At 46.1% G+C, this 24490-nt stretch overlaps 1 protein-coding gene across 3 annotated transcripts; it reads right to left on the reverse strand.

Moving 5' to 3' along the window:
* Window positions 1-1388: 1388 nt before the first annotated feature.
* Window positions 1389-24402, reverse strand: MTRFR (mitochondrial translation release factor in rescue). Of its 3 annotated transcripts, XM_074402105.1 has the most exons (4): window positions 24269-24402; window positions 12613-12731; window positions 6446-6755; window positions 1389-2872 (listed from the first exon to the last, which is right to left on the reverse strand). In XM_074402105.1, the coding sequence occupies exons 2-4, from the start codon at window positions 12729-12731 to the stop codon at window positions 2642-2644; spliced, it is 660 nt and encodes a 219-aa protein (XP_074258206.1). In that variant the 5' UTR covers window positions 24269-24402; the 3' UTR covers window positions 1389-2641. The 3 variants fall into 3 exon arrangements, with proteins under 3 accessions (XP_074258206.1, XP_003932353.1, XP_074258207.1); XM_003932304.3 differs by lacking the exon at window positions 12613-12731 and having other exon boundaries at window positions 24269-24401; XM_074402106.1 differs by lacking the exon at window positions 24269-24402 and having other exon boundaries at window positions 6446-16646.
* Window positions 24403-24490: the final 88 nt, after the last annotated feature.

The following is a 24490-nucleotide window of genomic DNA, read 5'->3' on the forward strand; positions in this document are numbered from 1 at the left end:
CTGGGATTACATGTGTGTGCCACCATACCTAGCTAATTTTTATTTTTTAAAATAAAGATGGGCTTTTACCATGTTGGTCAGGCTGGTCTCGAACTCCGGACCTCAGGTGACCCACCTGCCTTGGCCTCTCACGTGCTGGGATTATAGGCATGAGTCACCACACCCGGCCTGAAGCAGTTTTATTGACTTGGCCTATTACCCCACGGTCAGGCCATTCTCAGTTCATAGGTGCTTATCCTGTGAGCTTTTGCTGGGTGCTACAGGAGTCTTTCATAAAATGTGGCCTCTAAATTCAAGCTACTTCATCTGGTGCTCACTGGAAGAATTACCTGCTCTGGTGCCAGGGAAAAAATTGACTGCACTGGAGAATCCACATGGTGGTCTCCGACAGTGCCTCCCAAAGGGATTTTAATTCTTATTTTATACCTTAGGTACGAAATGTGCAGTGAGAATTTGCTGAGCAGTAGACAAAGACAAATGAGAGAGACTTGTCTTTGGTGCAGGCATGAGGCGAAGTCTTAGCCATGACAAGGCTGAAGACCAGCAGGAACGGGCTCTAGGGAAATGGGTGCCTGCATCCCTTCCTGCATGTGGCAGAAAGGTGCAAGGGTATGAGAGGAGACAAACCGAAACCACTGTCCCTTGTCTCCAGCTCCAAATTTTCCTTCCCACTATTACTGGTTTCTTAGGTGTCTTTTAGAGATTTTACTTCTAAAAGGAGTTTAGGCTGGGGAAGGGTCCTGGGCACTCCAACAGGAGGTGCAGAATGAGTCCTGCACTGAACGTTTAAGCATCCAAAGCTGTCACTTTGAGGCAAGAGCCTTCATTGGCAGCCTCAAAGAGAAAGGTGTGCTTAGATGTATGCATTGGGCATGCAGCCTGGATCTGCTGGAGGGACTGCAGAACTGAGGCAGTTCCTGCGACTGGCAATCTCACAGTGGCCTTCTTGACTCCCAGGATTTTTCCATTTGTTTTCTACGTGGATTCCAGAAGAGTTCTAACAAGTCAAGCTATTAAGCATGGCTTAAAAAAAAAACAACACAAAAACTTTAAGGTCAAATCCAGCTTGAGTGATGCAAATTAAAAAGGAAATTGGATTCTGGAACCTCACCTTTACAAATCTACCTGCAAACCAATGTGCAGGGAATGTGTTTCTACATCAGAGGCACAACTGGGCAACATACAGCCTAGAAGCTAATGGAGCACACGGGCAAGGAACATAACCTTTAACTCTTCCAACCGTCTAGTTCTCTTTTACTGTCTTGAGGTGACGTTGGGATAACTGACGTTTAAGTGTCACTGGGCAGTGGCCTCCCAGCAGATGATAAGTTACCACCAAATGCTATTAATGTTTGACTCAATTCTCCAGCTCTCCATAAAAATTGACCTTATGAATTTCAAAAAAATTTTATTACAAAACAGATATAATCACACAGACAAAGGTATAACTTGAAATATGGGAACAGGCCGGGTGAAGTGGCTCACACCTGTAATCCCAGCACTTTGGGAGGCCAAGGTGGGCGGATCATGAGGTTAAGAGATGAAGACTAGGCCGGGCGCGGTGGCTCAAGCTTGTAATCCCAGCACTTTGGGAGGCCGAGGCGGGTGGATCACGAGGTCAAGAGATCGAAACCATCTTGGTCAACATGGGGAAACCCTGTCTCTACTAAAAATATAAAAAATTAGCTGGGCATGGTGGTGCATGCCTGTAATCCCAGCTACTCAGGAGGCTGAGGCAGGAGAATTGCCTGAACCCAGGAGGCGGAGGTTGCGGTGAGCCGAGATCGTGCCATTGCACTCCAGCCTGGGTAACAAGAGCGAAACTCCATCTCAAAAAAAAAAAAAAAAAAAAAAAAAAAAGATGAAGACTATCCTGGCCAATATGGTGAAACCCCACCCCTTAAAAAAAAAAAAAAACAAAAAAAAAAACACAGAAGAAATATGGGATCACACTTCTAGCTACCACCCAGGGGAAGAAACAGAACTTTGTCAGGCATCCCAGAGCCCCTCCAAGTGCCTATCCTAGTGTAGTACTGATTTTGTGTTTCTTTATAGTTTTATTTATTTTTATTTTTTTCACCGCTTCCTCCTCCCTCTATAGTTTTATTTTTTAGAGACATGGTCTTACTCTGTCACACGGGCTGGAGTGTAGTGGTGCTCACAGCAAACTGTAGTCTTGAGCTCTTGGGCTCAGGCGATTCTCCTGCCTCAGCCTCCCAAAATGCTGGAATTATAGGCATGTGTCAGTTACAGACATGTGTCAAAATGAATCAACCTAGTTTCCTTCCTTTTTTGAGATGGAGTCTCGGTGTTGCCCAGGTATTGCCCAGGCTTGAGTGCAGTGGCACGATCTCGGCTCACTGCAATCTCTGCCTCCCAGGTTCAAACAATTCTCCTGCCTCAGCCTCCTGAGTAGCTGATTATAGCTGCCCACCACCACACCTGGCTAATTTTTTGTACTTTTTAGTAGAGATGGGGTTTCATCATGTTGGCCAGGCTGATCTAGAACTCCTCACCTCAAGTGATCTGCCTGCCTCAGCCACCCAAAGTGCTGGGATTACAGGTGTGAGCCACTGCCCCTGGCCGAGTTTTATTCTTGAATCGTGCAGGTCTCTGTTCACTGTAGTTTAAGGTGTACCATTTAAATAACTTTGTTATCTTCCTTTTTACTTGATTCCCATAGTTCTTTCAGTAGCTTCTTTTTTTCCAGGGTTTCCTTTGCTTTTTTTTTTTTTACTTGCTTTTTCTTCGCTGCTTCTTGTTTTTCTTTGTGAACAGGACTGTTTTCACCATTGTAGAAAACATCCACTTTCTCTTGTAGGATTTTCCGAGCTAGCTTTCTGTTTTGATCAACTGATCTTGTCTGATGGCACTGTAAGAGAGTATTTTATAATGTGAAAACAACAAGATGTTACAAGATGGACAGGACCTCAGAAGTTACTAAATTCAACCTGTTAGCTTTTAATTTATTTATTTATGTATGTATTTATTTTTTGAGACAGAGTTTCATTCTTGTTGTCCAGGCTCGAGTGCAGCGGAGCCATCTCAGCTCACTGCAACCTCCGCCTCCTGGGTTCAACTAGTTCTCCTGCCTCAGCCTCCCAAGTAGCTGGAATTACAGGTGCACACCACCACGCCCAGCTAATTTTTGTATTTTTAGTAGAGATGGGGTTTCACCGTGTTGGCCAGGCTGGTCATGACATCCTGTAAGCTTTACAGAGAGGGACAAGCCTAGGAGGGAAAGCCCCTTATCAGGAGTTCCCATGAGTCAGTGACAGTGAAGACCAGCCCCATTCCTGCCTCTGCCCCATGGCCTCTGCTGTGTCCCACATTCTTGCTGTATTATGTGGCTTTCACTGTGATTGTTTTAATCATTAGGAGTACTATTTTGTTTAGAAGCAACAGTGGCCTTCAAAAATCTTAAAATCCCACAATAATTGTGAAAGTATCAACTGACATATCTAGTTTGTGGCCAGTGAACAACCACTTTGTGTGCACCGTTCCTAAGCATAAAGTTCTGTCTGAAGGAAGAAAATAGCATCTTTATTAGTCAACCATAACTCATTCACTGTGTAATGCCTTAGTTATTATAGGTGAGTAAGTGCCTTGCAAAGCTGTTTGATAAAAGATAAATCCTAAGCCAGGCGTAGTAGCTCATGCTTATAATCCCAATGCTTTGGGGGTGCCAAAACAGAAGGATCATTTGAGGGCTGGAGTTTGAGACCAGCGTGGGCAACCTAGCGAGAACCCCCATCTCTGCCAAAAATTTAAAAATTAATTGGGTGGCCGGACACAGTAGCTCATGCCTGTAATCCTAGCACTCTGGGAGGCTGAGATGGGTGGATCACTTGAGGTCAGGAGTTTGAAACCAGCCTGGCCAACATGGTGAAACCCCAACTCTAGTAAAATTACAAAAAAATGAGCCGGGCATCATGGCAGGCACTTGTAATCCCAGCTACTTGGGAGGCTGAGGCAGAAGAATTGCTTGAACGCAGGAGGCAGAGGTTGCAGTGAGCTGAGATTGCACTACTGCACTCCAGCCTGGGTGACAGAGCAAGACTCTGTCTTAAAAAAACAAAACAAAAACTGAGTGTGCTGGTGCATGCCTGCAGTCCCAGCTACTCAGGAGGCTGAGGTGGGAGGACTGCTTGAGCCCAGGTGTTTTGAGGCTACACTGAGCCCTGATTGCACCATTGCACTCCAGCCTGGGTGACGAAGCAAGACCCTGTCTTTTAAAAACAAAAACAAAAGTATGGCCAGATGTGGTAGCTCACGCCTGTAATCTCAGCACTTTGAGAGGTCAAGCCGGGTAGATCACAAGGTCAGGAGTTCAAGACCAGCCTGGCCAATATAATGAAACCCCCCAATCTACTAAAAATACAAAAATAAGCTGGAAGTAGTGGTGGGTGCCTGTAATCCCAGCTACTTGGGGGGCTGAGGCAGGAGAATTGCTTGAATCTGGGAGGCAGAGATTGCAGTGAGCCGAGATTGTGCCATTGCACTCCAGCCTGGGTGACAAGAGCCAAGACTCTGTCTCAAAAAAAAAAAAAAAAAAAAAAAAAATCTATGAAATTAGGGTGAAAGAATAATACTGAAAGCAAATTTGGAATGAGTTATGTAAAATACGTTAAACAAAAATTAACTGTCAGGTTTCATAATTTTGTTATGAATGACATTTTTTTTCTTTTTCCCTTTCCTTCACCCAACGAATGACGTTTTTCAAAGAGGAAAAGAAAAGCGATTGAGGTTTTACATGATATGCTTGTGGCTCAAATCCTGGCAGTGAGGCTGGGCATGGTGTCTCACTCCTGTAATCCCAGCACTTTAAGGGAGGCTAAGGTGGGCAGATCATCTGAGGTCGGGAGTTTGAGACCAGCGTGACCAACATGGAGAAACCGTTTCCACTAAAATACAAAAGAAAAAAAAAAAAAGCCGGGCATGGCGGTGCACACCTGTGATCCCAGCCGCTCTGGAGGCTGAGGCAGGAGAATGGCTTGAACTTGGGAGGCAGAGGTTGCAGTGAGCAGAGATCACACCATTGCACTCCAGCCTGGGCAATGGGCGAAACAAAACCACCCCGCAGTGAAGTGCAGCCGTTAGGAATGTGGACTTGGGGTATGGTGTGAACTGACTACTAAGTTGCAGGACCTTGGGCAGGTCATTTAATGTCTCTGTGCCCCAGATTCCACACCTGTACTGTGATGGAAATCATGAACATGGGGTTATGAGGATTGCAGAGTTAATGCTGCTTAGAACAGTTCCTCCCACATGTTTCCATGACCTGTAAGTATCTGCTGCCAGTATTCTTATACACGAAACACCTGCCTTGGCTATCTCTGTGCTGCTTCCAGGGCTCTCTGGTGATCATGAGGCAGATGAACTGGGAGACCCTCTGACCAGGCTTGGCTTTTTTTTTTTTTTTTTTTTTTGAGACGGCGTTTCGCTCTTGTTACCCAGGCTGGAGTGCAATGGCGCGATCTCGGCTCACCGCAACCTCCGCCTCCTGGGTTCAGGCAATTCTCCTGCCTCAGCCTCCTGAGTAGCTGGGATTACAGGCACGCGCCACCATGCCCAGCTAGTTTTTTGTATTTTTAGTAGAGACGGGGTTTCACCATGTTGACCAGGATGGTCTCGATCTCTCGACCTCGTGATCCACCTGCCTCAGCCTCCCAAAGTGCTGGGATTACAGGCTTGAGCCACTGCGCCTGGCTTTTTTTTTTTTTTAAGGAGTATTGCTCTGTTGCCCAGGCTGGAGTGCTGTAGAGTGATCTCAGCTCACTGCAACCTCTGCCTCCTGGGTTCAAGCGATTCTCCTGTGTCAGCCTCCTGAGTAGCTGGGATTACAGGCACATACTACCATGCCCAGCTAATTTTTGTATTTTTAGTAGACGTGAGGTTTTACCATGTTGGCCAGGCTGGGAGGTATTACCGACATTTACCAAAGGGGACAGAGAGGCATGGAGGATGTGGCCACCCTAATGTTAACCAGCCAGGTCAGCTAAGGGCTGGGACTGCTAGCCAACAACCCAGGCTTGCTTGCTGCCTCCTCAGGGACTTGGAGCCCACAGTAATGCTAGAGATCTTGGCAGCCATCCTGCAGCGGGAGTAGCTTTGAAAGAACCACTGCCCAGGTGCCTGCCTTTATCAGCCACTGCTTAGCTTTGTCAACTTGCTGCTTCCGGGGCAGCAGCCAAGCACCAGTGCCGTCTGCCAGATTCAAGGATGGCCGCCATACCCTGGCTCCAAAAGATCCTGGAAGCAGGCTTCCCAGGTTGTCGTAGGCGGAAAGGCTCAGGGATGGGATGATATATGCAGTGCCCTCTACCGCCCAGCTGGTAGAGGGGGCTCATGCCAGAATGAGATACGCACTTCAGCTGGGACAAATCTTTGGGGCCTCGGAACCCTTAGGTGGAGCCTCTCCCCTCAGTGGGCTTTTGTCCTCTACCTTTACGACGATGCCTGAGGGGATGTGCTTTAGCACCACACAGTTGCTGGTTTTGTTGGTTGCTTGGCCCCCTGGACCGTGTCCTTTCACAAACTGCTCTTCGAGTTCATTCTCATCCAGGGAAAGCAGTGCAGGATAGTCCTTCTTGCCTGCCATCTGGACTGGAGTGACAGCTATTCCTGGGGATAACAACCTCAGTTTCTCCCAAAGCCGGAGTCCCCATGGCGCCGGGCACGTTCGGGTCAGTGGTGTAGGAAAATGAAATAAACCTGCGGTGCTCATAAGGAACGTGGCTCTGCTGGCTGAGGACCTGGGTTAGATGAGTAAGGAGAGCTTTCAGTAAGAGGCATCTGCCCTCAAGATTATGCTTCAGATTCCAAGACAGCTTTTTATAAAGCAATTCAAACAATGACCCATCTGTTATTGGGGGATTGAGGAAATGAGTGGAGACAGATTATTCAGCAAGACACCCTTCTCCTCAGCCTTGTACTGTCTGCCATGTTACTGCTCCATGCCCTGCCAGTTAATACATATTTTCTTGCAATAGACCAAAAATATCTTCCAAGCACCCAGAGGTGCTGTTTTCTAAGGAGAGGTTTGTTTTTGTTTTTATTTTTTTTTTGGTCAACATTGTTTATGATTGTGGTTTCTTTTTTTTTTTTTTAATTGCATTTTAGGTTTTGGAGTCCATGTGAAGAACATGCAAGACTGTTGCATAGGTACACACATGGCAGTGTGATTTGCTGCCTTCCTCCCCATCATGTATATCTGGAATTTCTCCCCATGCTATCTCTCCCCAACGCCACCATGCCCGACTAATTTTTTTGTATTTTTAGTAGAGATGGGGTTTTATCATGTTGGCCAGGCTGGTCTCTAACTCCTGACCTCAGGTGATCCTCCTGCCTCAGCCTCCCAAAGTGGTGGGATTACATGTGTGAGCTACCGCACCTGGCTGAGAGTCTATTTTATAGCTGAGCTTAAACAGTCTGACATAGTAAACATCACTATTAATCAATGTCATGATTGTTGTTTTTTTGTTTCCAGTTTCATGGATTTGAATGGGAACATCTGTTCCCCTGGATGCACTACCAGTAATATGGTCCAACTGGTACTCATCATTGGAATTACCAAGTCAACTAATTTTTTTTTTTTTTTGAGACAAGAGTCTCACTCTATCATGCAGGCTGGACTGCAGTGGCGTGATTACAGCTTACTGTAGCCTTGACTGCCCCAGGGTCAGGTGAGTCTCTTCAGCTGGGACTACAGGCACATACCACCACACCTGGTAATTATTTTTTTTTGTAGAGATGGGGTTTCACCATGTTTCCCAGGCTGGTCTTAAACCTCTAAGGTCAGGTAATCCACCTGCCTCAGCCTCCCAAAATGCTGGGATTACAGGCGTGAGCCAGGGCACCCAGCCTGTCAACTTTTTTTTTTTTATTTTGTGAGACGGAGTCTCGCTCTGTCACCCAGGCTGGAGTGCAGAGGCATAATCTCAGCTCACTGCAACCTTCGACTCCCAGGTTCAAGTAATTCTCTGCCTCAGCCTCACAAGTAGCTGGGACTATAAGCACCCACCACCACACCCAGCAATTTTTGTATTTTTGGTAGAGACAGGGCTTGACCATCTTGGCCAGGCTGGTCTTGAACTCCTGACCTCATGATCCACCGACCTCAGCCTCCCAAAGTGCTGGGATTACAGGCATAGACATGGCACCCAGTCTCAACTAACTTTTAATAAGGTCCTTGTTAGGCATAGTGAGGGACCTGAGATGAAAAAAAGCTAGACTGTCTTCATGGAACTTACAGGTTAGAGAAGATTTTAAAAGACAAGACAGGCCTAGCCTCTCAGCCTACATCTTTCTCCCATGCTGGATGTTCCCTGCCCTCGAACATCAGACTCTGCGTTCTTCAGTTTTGGGACTTGGACTGGCTCTCCTTGCTTCTCAGCTTGCAGACAGCATATTGTGGGACCTTGTGATCATAATTTACTTGCATGGAAGTTTCTGAGATCATGGTGGACAGGAGGCAGGATTAGACTGCAGCTTCTGACAGAGCAGCATGCAGAGGCTTGCATAGTGAATTTTAGCTCCAGATCGACTCCAAGAACAAACCAGCAATCCTGAGAGGATCCACAGACCCTCTGAAGGAAGTAGACTGCTCCTGCAGGACCCGGGAGACCCCCAAATAATGTGAGTGCCCCAACTGTGAAAATGGGAAAAGGAGACCCTCCTCTCCCAAACATACACCCTCCACTGGAGAAGGTGAATATCTGTGTGTGGGAGAAGTTTCTGACTTTACCAGAGCTGAGTTAGACCCAGCTGAGCAAAACACAGGGGTAGAGGAAGCAGCAGAAAGGCCCTGGGAGCTCACTGGGTCCCCAAGCAGCCCATTCCTGCATGTTACCACAGGGATCCACTGGGAGGGAGGGTAGTCAGAGAAGCAGGGGGTGAAACTCCACAGGGAGAAGGAATTCTCTAGTTGAACTTTCTAACAATTTGAACAAGGTGAGAGGCCTCCTGGCTGGAACTTGGGGAAGGGCACCAATAGGGCACGCAGACTTCACAGGTGGGGAAAAACTACAGCCCTTTTCTTACAGCTGGGAGGAGAATAGCCATGGGCAAGTTTTTAAGCCTGTCTCATCCTCTGCCTGGAAACAGACCGGTGGCTATTGGAGGGGGAGACATGCTGGGAGTGAGACTGGCCCTTCCATTTGCCTGGGAGCTAGGCCTGTGACTGCTAGCTCTCTCCCACTTCACTGATAACCTGCATGACTCAGCAGAGGCAGCCATAATTCTCCTAGGTACACAACTCCAGTGACCTGGGAATCTCAATCGCATCCCCGACTGCAGCTGCAGCAAGACCTGCCCAAGGAGAGTGAGCCCAGACACGCCTAGCCCTGTCCCCACCGATGGTCCTTCCCTATCCACCCTGGTAGGAAGACAAAGGGCTAATCTTGGGAGTTCTAGGGCCCCACCCACTGCTGGTTCCTCCCCCATACTACCACAGCTGATGCTTTCTGGAAAGCACCACCTCCTGGCAGGAGGCCAACCAGCACAAAAAGAGAGCAATAAAACACCAAAGCTAAGGACCCTCACAGAGTCCACTGCACCCTCTGCCACCTCCACCAGAACAGGCACTGGTATCCATGGTTGAGAGACCCTGTCGATGGTTCATATAACAGGATTCTGTGCAGATAACCTCCAGTACCAGCCAGGAACCAGGAGGACTTGCTGGGTGGCTAGACCCAGAAGAGAGACAACAATCACTGCAAGTTCGGCTCACTGGAAGCCACATCCATAGGAAAAGGGGCAGAGTACTATGTCAAGAGAACACCCTCTGGGACAAGAGAATCTAAATAGTCTTTAGCCCTAGACCTTCCCTCTGCCAGAGCTACTGAAATGAAAAGGATCCAGAAAACCAACCCTGCTAATATGACAAAACAAGGCTCTTCACCCCCCAAAAAACACACTAGTTCACCAGCAATGGATCTAAACCAAGAAGAAATCCCTGATTTACCTGAAAAAGAATTCAGGAAGCTAATCAGGGAGAGACCAGAGAAAGGTGAAGCCCAATGTAAGGAAATCAAAAAAATGATACAAGAAGTGAAGGGAGAAATATTCAGGGAAATAGATAGCTTAAAGGAAAAAGGCTGGGTGCAGTGGCTCACGATTGTAATCCCAGCACTCTGGGAGGCCGAGGCAGGTGGATCATGAGGTCAGGAGTTCCAAACCAGCCTGTTCAATATGGCGAAACCCTGTTTCTACTAAAAAAACCCAAAAATTAGCCAGGTGTGATGGTGTGCACCTGTAGTACCAGCGACTCCGGAGGCTGAGACAGGAGAATTGCTTGGATCCGGGAGGTGGAGGTTGCAGTGAGCCAAGATCACGCCACTGCACTCCAGCCTGGTGACAGAAGAAGATATACAAATTCTCAAACGAGATACACAAATGGTCAACAAACATATGAAAAAATGATCAGGGAAATGCAAATCAAAACCACAATGTGATACCACCTTACTCCTGCAAGAATCGCTGTAATCAAAAAACAGTAGATGTTGGCATGGAAGAGGTGAACAGGGAACATTCCTACCCTGCTGGTGGGAATGTAAACTAGTACAGCCACTGTGGAAAACAGTGTGGAGATTCCTTAAAGAACTAAAAGTAGAACTACCATTTGATCAAGCAATCCCATTACTGGGTATCTACCCAGAGAAAAAGAAGTCATTATTGGAAAAAAGATACTTGCACAAGCATGTTTATAGCAGCACAATTCACAATTGCAAAATTGTGGAACCAACTCAAATGCCCATCAATGAGTGGATTAAAAAACTGTGATATATATATATATATATATATATATACAGGCGTGAGCCATATATATATACACACATATATATATATATACACACATATATATATACACATACACACACACACACACACACACACACATATATATATATATATATATATATACACATACATACATATATACATGACGGAATACGATGCAGCCATAAAAAGGAATGAATTAACACCATCTGCAGTGGCCTGGATGAGATGGGAGACTATCATTCCAAGTGAATTAACTCAGGAATGGAAAACCAAACATTGTACGTCCTCACTGATAGGTGGGAGCTAAGCTATGAGGACAATGGCATAAGAATGATACAATGGGCCAGGTGCAGTGGCTTAGCCTATAATCCTAGCACTTTGGAAGGCCAAAGGGGTGGATCACCTGAGGTCAGGAGTTCAAGACCAGCCTGGCCAACATGGTGAAACCCTGTCTATTCTAAAAATATGAAAATTAGCTAGGAGTGGTGGCGAGTGCCTATAATCCCAGCTACTCGGGAGGCTGAGGCAGAATTGCTTGAACTTGGGGTGGTGATGGTGGAAGTGGAGTTTGCACTGAGCCAAGCACTTCACTCCAACCTGTGAAAAAGAGCCAAACTCCCTCTCAAAAAACAAACAACAAAAAGAATGATACGACAGACTTTAGGGACTCTGGAGGAAGAGTGGAAGGGGGTGAGGGATTAAAAGACTACAAATATGGTGCAGTGTATATTGGGTGATATGTACACCAACATCTCACAAATCATCACTAAAGAACTTATGCAACCAAATATCACTTGTACCGCAATAACTTAAGGAAAAAAGTATTTAACGATAAAAGATTGAAATAGCCACTGGTGACATAAGGTTGAAATGACTTAGTTAACAAAAGAATAGTAGCTGTAAGGATATGGCAAATCTGACAGGTTTTTTTTTTTTTTTTTTTTCTGAGATGGAGTCCTGCTCTGTTGCCCAGGCTGGAGTACAGTGGGCACTATCTTGGCTCACTGCAGTCTCCGCCTGCCGTGTTCAAGCAATTCTCCGGCCTCAGCCTCCCGAGTAACTGGTACTACAGGTGTGCGCCACCACACTCGGTTAATTTTTTGTATTTTTAGTAAAGACAGGGTTTCACCATGTTAGCCAGGATGGTCTCCATTTCCTGACCTTGTGATCCGCCCTTGATGGCCTCTCAAAGTGCTGGGATTATAGGCGTGAGCCACCATGCCTGGCCTCATTTTTTTTTTTTTTTTTTTTTTTTTTTGAGATGGAGTTTCGCTCTTGTTGCCCAAGCTGGAGTGCAATGGTCTGATCTTGGCTTACTACAACCTCTGCCTCCCGAGTTTGGGCGGTTCTTCTGCCTTAGCCTCCCAAGTAGCTGGGATTACAGGCACCATGCCCGGCTAATTTTTTGTAGTTCTAGTAGGAACGGAGTTTCACTGTTAGCCAGGCTGGTCTCAAACTCCAACCTCAGGTGATCTGCCCACCTTGGCCTCCCAAAGTGCTGGGATTACAGGAGTGAGCCACTGTGCCTGCCTGGCTGGTTTTTGTTTTTAAGGGGCAAAAGGTAGAATGATCTGAAAGGCCTTCCATGCAAATGGGCAAGTTGCAATCTGGCCTGCTTTCTCAGCTGGAAAATGGGTGAATTAGCCCTCTCATCTAATTCATGTATGCTTAAAAAAGATCAGAGAGGCTGGGCACGATGGCTCATGCCTGTAATCCCAGCACTTTGGGAGCCTAAGGTGGGCAGATCACAAGGTTAGGATTTGAGACTAACCTGGTGAAACTCTCTCTCTACTAAAAATATAAAAATTAGCAAGGCATGGTGGTACATACCTGTACTCCCAGCTACTCGGGAGGCTGATGCAGGAGAATCCCTTGACAGAAGGCGGAGGTTGCAGTGAGCTGAGATCTTGCCACTGCACTTCCGCCTGGGCAACAGAGTGAGACTCCATCTAAAAAAAAAACAAAAACAAAAACCAAACAAACAAAAAAAAACCGGAAAAGGTATTCTGGAAAGGGCTTTGTTGATACTTTTCAAGGTCTGAGACTGATTTGTAGTAAAATCTGTCACCCAGGTGGATTATGGGAACTGCAAATGTACCACGTGTTTGCAGCACCTTTATTGAGGATTACATAGGCACTAAACACAGATGTGCTGCCTTTTTTTTTTTTTTTTTTTTGAGATGGGAGTTTTGCTCTTGTTGCCCAGGCTGGAGTGCAATAATGTGATCTCAGCTCACTGCAACCTCTGCCTCTCATGTCGAAGTGATTCTCCTGCCTCAGCCTCCCGAGTAGTTGAGACTACAGGCATGTGCCACCACGTCTGGCTAATTTTGTATTTTTATTAGAGATGGGGTTTCTCCATGTTGGTCAGGCTGGTCTCGAACTCCCAACCTCTGGTGATCCACCTGCCTCAGCCTCCCAACGTGCTGGGATTACAGGTGTAAGCCACCGTGCCCAGCCTGTACTGCCTTTTTAAACAACTGCCTCATGAGGCTCTAAATAGCTTCTTTTACTATTTGAAACCTTGTAAACTGTAGTCATGGCAACTGGTCTCTGATCTAGGTGAGACCCAGCTTCTAAGGTAACCGGATATCCAGCAGATTATTCCCCAGGTTTGTTTTCAGCCCGTTTTCCTCATCCTTGGTCAACTTCCCCTGAGCCTGCTGCCATCTCCTGAGCCCACTGTGAAATCCAGATACCCACCCACAAGGAAGCTGGATGGAGACACAGAATCAGGCATTGCTTTCTTGTAAACATGCACATTTCCTGTTACTTTACATGTAAGCTTCTACATTAATAACCAGCACAGGTGATACTGAGATGACACTGGTCACCTTTAGAATGACAATACAATATTCTTCATCTCTACTTCTGCTATTTTTTTCTTTTTCTTTTTTGAGATGGGAGTCTTCACTCTGTCGCCCAGACTGGAGTGTAGTGGTGTGATCTCGGCTCATTGCAACCTCTGCCTCCCGGGTTTAAGTGATTCTCCTGCTTCAGGCTCCTGAGTAGCTGGGACTACAAGTGCATACCACCACGCCCAGCTAATTTTTGTATTTTTAGTAGAGACGGGATTTCACCATGTTGGCCAGGATGGTCTTGATCTCTTGACCTCATCATCCACCTGCCTCGGCCTCCCAAAGTGCTGGAATTACAGGCGTGAGTTATCACGCCTGGCCTACTTCTGCTATTTCTATGGTAAATAAGTATAATGGCAATGCTAGTTTTTAGTTCCATGACTAACATGATGATCTAAACCCATGTGTTCTTCTTGTGCTAATCAATGTGTTGTCAGTCCTAGTGGGTGATAATTAAGATGGTACTGCCTACACTTGTATAGTGTTAAAAAAAGAAAAGCACAGCCTGGGCAACATAGTGAGACCCGACGTTTACAAAAAAAAAAAAAAACAAATTAGCTGGGTATGGTAGTCTGAGCCTGTAGTTCCACTACTCAGGAAGCTGAGATGGGAGGGTGGCTTAAGCCTGGCAGGTTGAGGCTATAGTGAACTGTTACTGCTTCATTGCATTCAGCCTGGGTGACACAGTAAGACCCTGCCTCAAAAACAAAACAAAAGCAATTAAAAAGTCAAAGAAAAGCAAAAAAAAATTAAAAAAAAAAATTTTTGTTTCTTCCCCAGTCTGCTCAGCAGGAATTTTTTTTTTTTTTTTAAAGATGGTATTGGCAAGGTGCTCCATGACTGTGAAGGGAAATACTTCAAAATGGAGCATGCCAAGGAAAGTGGTGTTTTAAAAATTGGTTTTAATGTGTATAAAATGCATATAAAATGAAATGGCTTAGAAAAACATAAATAATAAACCTGGGCACTTCTTCTGAACTCTCTACAACAAAGAATCTCCTTACCTATGAATAATTAAAAACTAAGTCAATATCCAAAACTTATCTTTCCTTATTCCTGTTTTCAATCCACAAAACAAAATCCCTTTGTCTATCAGGCAGCCTGTAGTGCCAGATTCAATTCATTATGGAACGTGAGCCCCATACCTCTCTCGGAGTTTCTCATCCGCTAGCTGGTAAATCTGACCTGGCAGGACAGCACTAATGCATAGTATAATGACAAAGAGAGGAAGTGATCCAAGACAAGGCGAGACTCCCTGACAAAGGATGGAGAGAAAAGTGCTTTTATCGACTGCTTTGTCACCAGTCCAGTGTTTGAATCTCTACCTTTTTGTCCTAGTTCAGAGCTGCCAGACACACTGGAAGGTCTCCCACCCAACTGGGGTTCAAGAAGGTTCCCTGTGTTCAGTTACTGGCTGCTTTGTTTAACAGTTAATTCCAACAGCCAATCAGACAATTCTAGACACTTTTAGTATCTCCTGGAGCTTTGGCTCTACTCCAATGACTGCTAAAAATGACAAACACACCCATGGTTCCACTTCCCCAAAGCCCCCCCCAAAAAAACCGAATTGGATTTCAGTTTTGTGATACTCACAGAATGATCCAGTCTTTAGGGAACAATAAAAGCAGCTCAAATTATACCTCATTGTGACATGAAAAAAGAGATAAAGAAAAATGGCACACAGAAGTGCTAGTAAGAGGAAACCAGCAGTCATGACAGCTCTGCCCCAGTTCCTTTCTTCAAATGTGAGCTTCAGTGTAGGGTTGGTGCTCTACCCTGACTCCCTCGGCTATGCTTTTCCTTTGAAGATGGCTTCTGCACTGAATGGCTGACTGCAGTTAAGGTGAAAGCTCCCATCCTTGCCCGAGTACCTTCCAATTTGGTTAAGTTCAAAGATAACAAGTCTAAAGAATTTACAAAAGGGAACATTAATTTGTGCAAGAATATTTTAAACATCTATTGAGTGTCAGGCATGGGCTTGAGGGAGCTTGAAGAGTTTGCAGCAAAAAAGAGAAATGAAGATGTGCACAAACAGGATACGTGCCATAGCTGAGGATGGATAACATACTACAGAGCAGGGGTTCTCAAACATTCTATGCCTCTCAACCTCCTGGAGAGCTTGCTGTCAGACTTGAAACCTATGTGCTACTGAGTGGCCTCCTTCATGACTAGATCTGGTCAGCATACCCACCCCTCCAGCTTCCACATTCAACCCAAACCAAGACAGACCATCTGCAGTGATGGCATGTTCAACTCTGCAACAAGGCCTATGGCTGGAGGAAACAATCACAGATTAAAACTAGAAGATATAGCCTACAATCCCAGCTACTTGGGCGGCTGAGGTGGGAGGATTGCTTGAGCACAGGAGCTGTGTCCAGCCTGTGCAACATGGGGAGATCTCATCTCTAAAAAACAAAATAGGCTGGGCACAGTGGCTTGTGCCTGTAATCCCAGCACTTTGGGAGGATGAGGCAGATGGATCACCTGAGGTCAGGAGTTTGAGACTAGCCTGGCTAACATGGAGAAACCCCATCTCTATGAAAAATACAAAAAATTGGGCTGGGTGTGGTGGCTCACGCCTCTAATCCCAGCCCTTTGGGAGGCGGAGGCAGGCAGATCACCTGAAGTTGGGAGTTTGAGACCAGCCTGACCAACATGGAGAAACTCCGCTTCTACTAAAAATACAAAGTTAGCCAGGCGTGGTGACGCGTGCCTATAATCTCAGCTACTTGGGAGGCTGAGGCAGGAGAATTGCTTGAACCCAGAAGGTGGAGGATGTGGTTAGCTGAGAAAGCACAATCGCACTCCAGTCTGGGCAACAAGAGTGAAACTCCATCTAAAAAATAAATTAGCTGGGTGTGGCTATGGGCGCCTGTAATCCCAGCTACTTGGGAGGCTGAGCTGGGAGAATTGCTTGAACTGGGAGCCAGAGGTTGCAGTGAGCTGAGATCATGCCATTGCACTCTGGCCTGGGCAACAAGAGTGAAACTCCATCTCAAAAAAAAAAAAAAAAAAAAAAAAAAAAAAAATTAGTTGGGTATGGTAGTGGGCGCCTGCAATCCAAGCTACTTGGGAAGCTGAAGTGGGAGAATTGTATGAGGCTGGTAGTTCAAGATCAGCTTGGGCAACGTAGTGAGACTCCATCTCTCTGTTTTGTTTTTGAGATGGAGTCTCTGTCACCCAGGCTGGAGTTCAGTGGTGCGATCTCATCTCACTGCAACCTCCACCTCCTGGGTTGAAGCGATTTTTTTTGCCTCAGCCTCCCAAGTTAACTGGGACTACCTCTCGTGCCATCATGCCTAGCTAAGTTTTTGTATATTTAGTAGAGATGAGGTTTCACCATGTTAGCCAGGATGGTCTCAATCTCCTGACCTCATGATCCGCCCGCCTCGCCCTCCAAAAGTATTGGGATTACAGGTGTGAGCCACTGTACCTGGCCTATCTCTTTTACTTAAAAACAAAAAACAAAAAACAAAAAAACCCAAAAATAAAAGCCTAGATGTAGGAGGTGATACTGTGTCATCAAGAGCTCTCACTCTGGAGAGAAGAGGATGGTAAAGCCTTTGATTTTGTGTCTCTGAAAAGAATAAAGGCTATTTGAGGCTAGGCATGGTGGTTCACGTCTGTAATCCCAGCACTTTGGGAGGCCGAAGGGGGCGGATTACCTGAGGTCGGGAGTTCAAGACGAGCCTGGCTAACATGGTGAAACCCCATCTCTACTAAAAATACAAAAAATTAGTCAGGTTCAGTGGCACACGCCTGTGATCCCAGCTACTTGGGAGGCTGAGGCAGGAGAATCGCTTGAACCCGGGAGGTGGAGGTTGCGGTAAGCCGCAATCATGCCACTGTACTCCAGCCTGGCCTACAGAGCGAGACTTTGTCGAAAATAAAATAAAATAAAGGATATTTGAATCTATTTTCAGGAAAGCATGAGATGTCAATCTCTGGACTTGCCTTCTGAATGCCATTTATCTAAAATTCATTGTTTAAGCATTTTTTTTTTTTAATTTTGAAAGGTAAAGCACTAGTTTTCCTTAGCTACAACTTTCATGGTACATCAATCTTGCAGAAACTTAATTAAAACTAACTGAAGGAACAGATGCGGAGACTAACTGAAACGGGGTGCTTTAGGAAAGACAATTGTTTAAAAAAAAAAAGGAAAGATGATTGGTTTTTTTTTTGAGACGGAGTTTCGCTCTTGTTGCCCAGGCTAGAGTGCAATGGCGCGCTCTCGGCTCACCGCAACCTCTGCCTCCTGGGTTCAGGCAATTCTCCTGCCTCAGCCTCCTGAGTAGCTGGGATTACAGGCACATGCCACCATGCCCAGCTAACTTTTTGTATTTTTAGTAGAGACGGGGTTTCACCATGTTGACCAGGATGGTCTCGATCTCTTGACCTCGTGATCCACCCGCCTCGGCCTCCCAAAGTGCTGGGATTACAGGCTTGAGCCACCGCGCCCGGCCGGAAAGATGATTGTTAAAGTGTTCACCAGCCAGTCTCCCCATGCAAACTTTAACGTGCATAAAAATCACCTGGGAGTCTTGCGAATTGTAATGCCGGTTCATTAGGTCTGGGGCAAGGCCTGAGGCTCTGCATTTCTTTCTTTTTTTTCTTTGAGACAGAGTCTCGCTTTGTTGCTCAGGCTGCAATGCAGTGGCATGATCTCGGCTCACTGCAACCTCCACCTTCCAGATTCAAATGATTCTCCTGCCTCAGCTTCCCGAGTAGTTGCGATTACTGCCATGCGCCACTGTACCTGACTAATTTTTGTATTTTTAGTAGAGACAAGATTCACCATGTTGGCCAGGCTGGTCTCGAACTCCTGACCTCAGGTGATCCACCTGCCTCAGCTCTGAAAGTGCTGGGCTTACGGGTGTGAGCCACTGTGCACAGCTGAGGCTCTGCATTATTTTTTTTTATTTTTTAAGACGGAGTCTCACCCTGTCCCCAGGCTGGAGTGCAATGGTGTGATTTCAGTTCACCGCAACCTCCGCCTTCCAGGTTCTACTGATTCTCCTGCCTCAGCATCCCGAGTTGCTGGAATTACAGGTGCCTCCCACCCCACCACCATGTCTGGTTATTATTATTTTTGTGTGTGTGTTTTTAGTAGAGATGGGGTTTCATCATGTTGCCCAGGCTGGTCTCAAACTCCTGAACTCAAGCAATCTGCTCGCCTCAGCCTCACAGAGGTGACAGGGATTATAGTCATGAGCCACCATGCCCAGTCTGTTTCTTATTTATATAACATTTAAGAGGTTGAGACAAGAATTCAGGAGGGCCAATTACCTGCTTATTCAGTCTTGTCTCTTCCTTAATAAGGAGATGAAACCATAGATCTCAAAACAATGACCTAATAAACAGCTAAGGGCCAAACAACATTGAGGTTAAACAGACCAATGTGCAATGTTGCAGCTTTGAAAAAACAAAATGGCCAGCAGGTGGTGCCAGAAGCTAAGTGAGGGGAGAATGATTTTCTGAGAAATGCTTAATAATTCATGTTTCAAAAACCTGTTTTGGGCCGGGTGCGGTGACTCACACCTGTAATCCTAGCAATTTGGGAGGCCGAGGTAGGCAGATTGTTGGAGCTCAGGAGTTTGAGACCAGCCTGGGCCACATGGTGAAACCCCCCCTCTACTAAAGTACAAAAAATTAGCCAGGGGTGGTGTGCGCCTTTAGTCCCAGCTATTTGGGAGGCTGAGGCAGGAGAATCGTTTGAACCCGGGAGGCGGAGGTTGCAGTGAACTGAGGTTGTGCCACTGCACTCCAGCCTGGGTGACAGAGTGAGGTTCCATCTCAAAAAAAAAAAAAAAAAAAAAAAAAAAAGTGTTTTGCTGCTCTCTGTAAAATGGGAGTTAAGAAAGTAGCGTTTCTCTGTCTTTCACGTCTTCCTGTTAGCTCATCCTCCTGCTGTAGGTGCCTGAAATCCTTAAGGACTGAAACCTCTCCAATGGAACCAATGAGTATCAGTGGTCAGGCTTGAAACAGATCATGCCATTTCCTAGACTTGAGGTTTTACAATGAAGATAAAGCACGCTTCACTCACAGTGTTTGCAGATAGTTATTTCTCAAACAAGGAAGGCAAAATAGATTGAGCAGGAAAATACAGAGCTGTTATTAGCTGGGCATTGTGGCTCATACCTGTAATCCCAGAACTTTGGGAGGCTGAGGCGGGTGGATGACCTGAGGTCAGGAGTTCGAGACCAGCCTGGCCAACACGGGGAAACCCTGTCTCCACTAAAAATACAAAAATTAGCTGGGTGTGGGGGCAGGCACCTGTAATCTCATCTACTTGGGAGGCTGAAGCAGAAAAATTGCTTGAACCCGGGAGGTGGGGGTTGTAGCGAGCTAAGCTTGCGCCACAGCACTCCAGCCTGGGCAACAAGAGTGAAACTCTATCTCAAAAAAAAAAAAAAAAAAAAAACAAACCCAGAAGAGAAAACAAAGGAAATGCAGAGCTGTTGTCTTTGATTTTGGGGGACTGGAGGAAAAATGACTACTCTAGGTCTGGTCTAAATTTAACAGGCTTAATGCTTGAAAGCTTAACGCTGCAGAATTCAAGAGACAGCTAATGAAGTAAAGAGGAAAACATTCACTTCACACAATCCCAACATCTCGTTCATTTTAATTTTATTTTTGAGCCGGAGTTGCGTTCTTGTCACCCAGGCTGGAGTGCAATGGCATGATCTCGGTTTACTGAAACCTCTGCCTCCTGGGTTCAAGCGATTCTCCTGTCTCAGCTTCTCAAGTAGCTGGGACTACAGGCACCCGCCATCATGCCCAGCTAATTTTGTATTTTTAGTAGAAACAGGGTTTCAACATGTTGGCTAGGCTGGTCTCGAACTCCTGACCTCAGGTGATGTGCCCACTTCAGCCTCCCATAGTGCTGGGATTACAGGCGTGAGCCACTGTGCCCCACCCCATTTATTTTATTTAAGCAGAAAACTTTGAATTTGCAGAATTACACCTGTCCTATTCGTGTGTATCATATTTCTTCTTCTTCTTCTTCTTTTTTTTTTTTTTTAGCCAGAGTCTCGCTGTGTCACCCAGGCTGGAGTGCAGTGGCTCAATCTAGGCTCACTGCAACCTCCACTTCCCAGGTTCAAGCGATTCTCCTGCCTCAGCCTCCTGAGTGGCTGGGACTATAGGCGCACGCTGCCATGCCTGGCTTATTTTTTGTATTTTTAGTAAAGACAGGGTTTCACCGTGTTGCCCAGGTTGGTGTCAAACTCCTGAGCTTAGACAATCTCCCTGCCTTAGTGTCCCAAAGTGCTGGGAGACATGAGCCACCATGCCCAGCCCCATATTTCTTCAATTTATAACATCTAACAGGATCTTAATAATTTATCAACTACACTACTAAAACAGAAACATATTAGAAAAGCAGCAATAACAACACAGTATATTTTCTTCTAAAAGTCTCAAAGCCTATATTACTATTAATGATGCCTTGTATTTGTTTAGGACTTAAACATACCCAAATCAAAGCACTTTCTTTTTTTTCTTTTTTGAGACAGGGTTCCCCTCTGTCGCCCAGGTGGAGTGCAGTGGCATAAAAATGGCTCAGTGCAGCCTTGATCTCCTGGGCTCAAGCAAGCCTCTTTGCCTCAGCCTCCCCAGTAGCTGGGACCACTGGTGTGTGCCACCACACCTGGCCAATTTCAAATGTTTTGTAGAGACAGGGTCTTGCCTTGTTGCCCAGGCAGGTTTAGAAATCCTGAGCTCAAGCAATCCTCCTGCCTCACTCTCCCAAAGTGATGGGAGTAGAGATGTGAGCCACCACATCCAGCTGCAAAGGACTTTCAAATACGTTATTGTATTTAATACAAATAAAGAAAATAAGAGAGGCACACTTCCTGATTATCTCAGGAAGATCTATCTTGGAAGATGATTAGGTTTTCAATTTTTGAAATTAAATTATCCTTTCTATAGTTAGTTTCATTACCTTTCATAATATCTCCAGATCCTTTTCCAATTCCTTAGGCAATGTTAGCTCCTTTTCCTTTTTATTTTTTAAAATTTTATTTATTTAGTTTTTTGAGACAGAGTCTCACTCTGTTGCCCAGGCTGGAGTGCAGTGCCATGATCTTGGTTTACCACAACCTAGACCTCCTGGGTTCAAGCAATTCTCCTGCCTCAGCCTCTGGAGTAGTTGGGATTATAGGCGCTAGCCATCATGCCCAGCTAATTTTTGTATTCTTAGTAGAGACGGGGTTTCACCATGTTGACCAGGCTAGTCCTGAACTCCTGACCTGAAGTGGTCCAGCTCCTCAGCCTCCCGAAGTGCTGGGAGTACAGGAATGAGCTACCACACCGGGCCAACTCTCTCTTTTTAAAAAGACTAGTCAGGTACAGTAGAGAAGAGGGAAAGAGTAGAACAAGGAGTTTGATCTGTGACTATAAACAATCAATTAAGATAACTTACTACTTAAAAAAACAAAAACAAAAAAAAAGATAACTCCCTACTTTGGACCAGCCTGACTTTCTCTATTTGATGACTTCTCTCATTTCTTCTTTTGTCCCAGAAAGGCCCTACTGCTGAGGGGTGTGAGCTCTGTGGCCAACAGATCTGCATTCAGTGGGCACCTTTGGCCCTATTTCCTCATCTGTAAAATGGAGACACTACTACCTAGAGTGAGAACAAAATCATGTATGTTGCCACAAATGTAAAGCACTTAGTGCTCACTAAATGGGAGAATGTCAGATCTCTCAACTACAAGGCTGAGGAACTTTGGAATGACACACCACATATGCTGTGGTCTTACGACACAAACCCAATCTGGGAACTGTTTATTTCATGGGCCTTTGTTTTAGAGCTTAGGGTGAAAAGGCATCTAGAACAGTGGCTTGCCAATTATTTTACTTGGTACAGTAAGAAGTACTTGAAAACCATGGCATTACTGAAAACATGCTATTTGGTGGGGTCATAATTCTGGTCTGTGATATCAAGTACCAAGGAGATCATTGTGATGCCAAAAAAAAAAAAAAAAAAAAAAAAAAAAAAGCCTGACTTCCCAGGAGGCTCATGCTGAAAGATAAAACCATCTTCAATGAAGCAAGTCCTAGTTTAAACAAATATCTTCTGGAATTATGTAATATAATTTAAAAAAAAATAAAAAGACAGGAAATACCAAATTTGCAGTTTAAAAATTGCCAGGTGCAGTGGCTCATGCCTGTAATCCCAGCACTTTGGGAGGCTGAGGCAGGATGCTGACTTGAGGTCAGGAGTTCGAGACCAGACTGTGCAATATGGCAAAACCCCATCTTTACTAAAAATACAAAAAAATTAGGCGAGTGTGGTGGCAGGCACCTGTAGTCCCAGCTACTCGGGAGGCTGAGGCAGCAGAATTGTTTAAACCCAGGAAGCAGAGGTTAAAGTGAGTTGAGATCGCACCATTGCAGTCCAGCCTGGGTGACAGAGGGAGACTCTGTCCCCCCAACACCACACAAAAAAAGTAAAAAATTAAAAATAGGGCTGGGCAAGGTGACTCATGCCTGTAATCTCAGCATTTTGAGGAGGACGAGGCCGGCGGATCACAAGGTCAAGACATCGAGACCATCCTGGCCAACACGGTGAAACGTCGTCTCTACTAAAACACAAAAATTAGTTGGGCGTCGTGGCATGCGACTGTAGTCCCGGATACTTGGGAGACTGAGGCAGGAGAATCGCTTGAATTCGGGAGGTGGAAGTTGCAGTGAGCCGAGATTGTGCCATTGCACTCCAGCCTGGCGACAGAGCAAGACTGTCTCAAAATAAATAAATAAAATAAAATAAAATAAAATAAAAATAACTGGTACGTATACCTAGGAAGCTCCGGAGATGGAACGCCTCCTGGCAGATCCCTTACTCCAAGGGCAAATCCATTTTCTGTGTCGTGGAGGCCTAAGTGATAGTCCCAGGGAAGTCCCTTTACTGTGAGCCAGGACTCCTGGAGGGAAATCTAGGAGCTGGAAGGACCTTAAAGTTAACTAGGATGAAGAACGTGGCCTGCACAGTGTGCATGAAATGAGCTGGGAACCCACGGGAAGGAGAGCGGGTTCCTTGCAGTCCTTTAGAAGTAGGACGCGGTGGCTCACGCCTGAGATCCCACCAGAGCTTCGGGAGGCTGAGGAAGGAGGATCGCCTGAGGTCAGGAGTACGAGACCAGTCTGGGCAACATAGTGAGGACGCCGCCACCCATCTCTTTAAAAAAAAAAAAAAATCTCCACAAAAGCCCAGCAAGGGCAGTGCTGACCCCTACTACGTGCCAGCCAGACCTGAAACGGCACCTGATGCGTGCTCACAGCTCCATTCCGCTCAATTAAGTACGGGAAGATCTTTCCGTTTCGCCTTGGGCCTCCGTGGAACCGTTTTCTCCAAGACGGTAGTCTCTCCTCTCCTCTGCCCTGAGTGCTTGAACAGCCCCAGAGCCGACCCCCAGCACCTAGCGTTAACCAGGTCCCGAGAGAACTTAGCTCGGGGTTCAGGGCCGGCCCCACCCCACAGTCAGAGGGGCCTCAAGTAAACCGGCTGCGCCACTCGGGGTCGCAAGCCGGGAAAAACCGAGCGTCCCGGCTCCCAGTCCTCTCTCCGGAGCCCTTGACAGTCGTGGGCAGCCGTAGGGTTACCTGGCTTCTTCGCGGAAGCTTACCTGGTCTCAGGACCGGACTCCTTCCCTCAACGTGTTAGGGGAACCCGAATCCCCGAAGCAGAGGACTGTCAATCGCGTTCCCGGAGCTGCGCACGCGCTGTACTCGGGTGGCGGTTTCCCTCATCTGCCAGAGGCTCAAGTTTACTAACTGCGCATGCGAGACACTAAAGCTTCTTTCCCGCGTGGTCGCGGCAAACTCTCAGAGAGCCAATCAGAGACGAG

This window comes from Saimiri boliviensis, chromosome 7, assembly GCF_048565385.1.
Source record: "Saimiri boliviensis isolate mSaiBol1 chromosome 7, mSaiBol1.pri, whole genome shotgun sequence".
Lineage (NCBI taxonomy): Eukaryota > Metazoa > Chordata > Mammalia > Primates > Cebidae > Saimiri > Saimiri boliviensis.

Bases quoted from the DNA above. Each gene is read 5' to 3' on its own strand.
- MTRFR (XM_074402105.1), bottom strand. From the start codon at position 12,731: ATGGAGTCTCACTCTGTTGCCCAGGCGGAAGTGCAGTGGCAAGATCTC. The intron at 6,756-12,612 runs GTATGTACCACC...CATCTAACCCAG, and splicing joins CCGAGTAGCTGGGAGTACAG to GTCCTCAGCCAGCAGAGCCA. The intron at 2,873-6,445 runs GTAGAGGACAAA...ACTCTCTTACAG, and splicing joins CCTCAGGCATCGTCGTAAAG to TGCCATCAGACAAGATCAGT.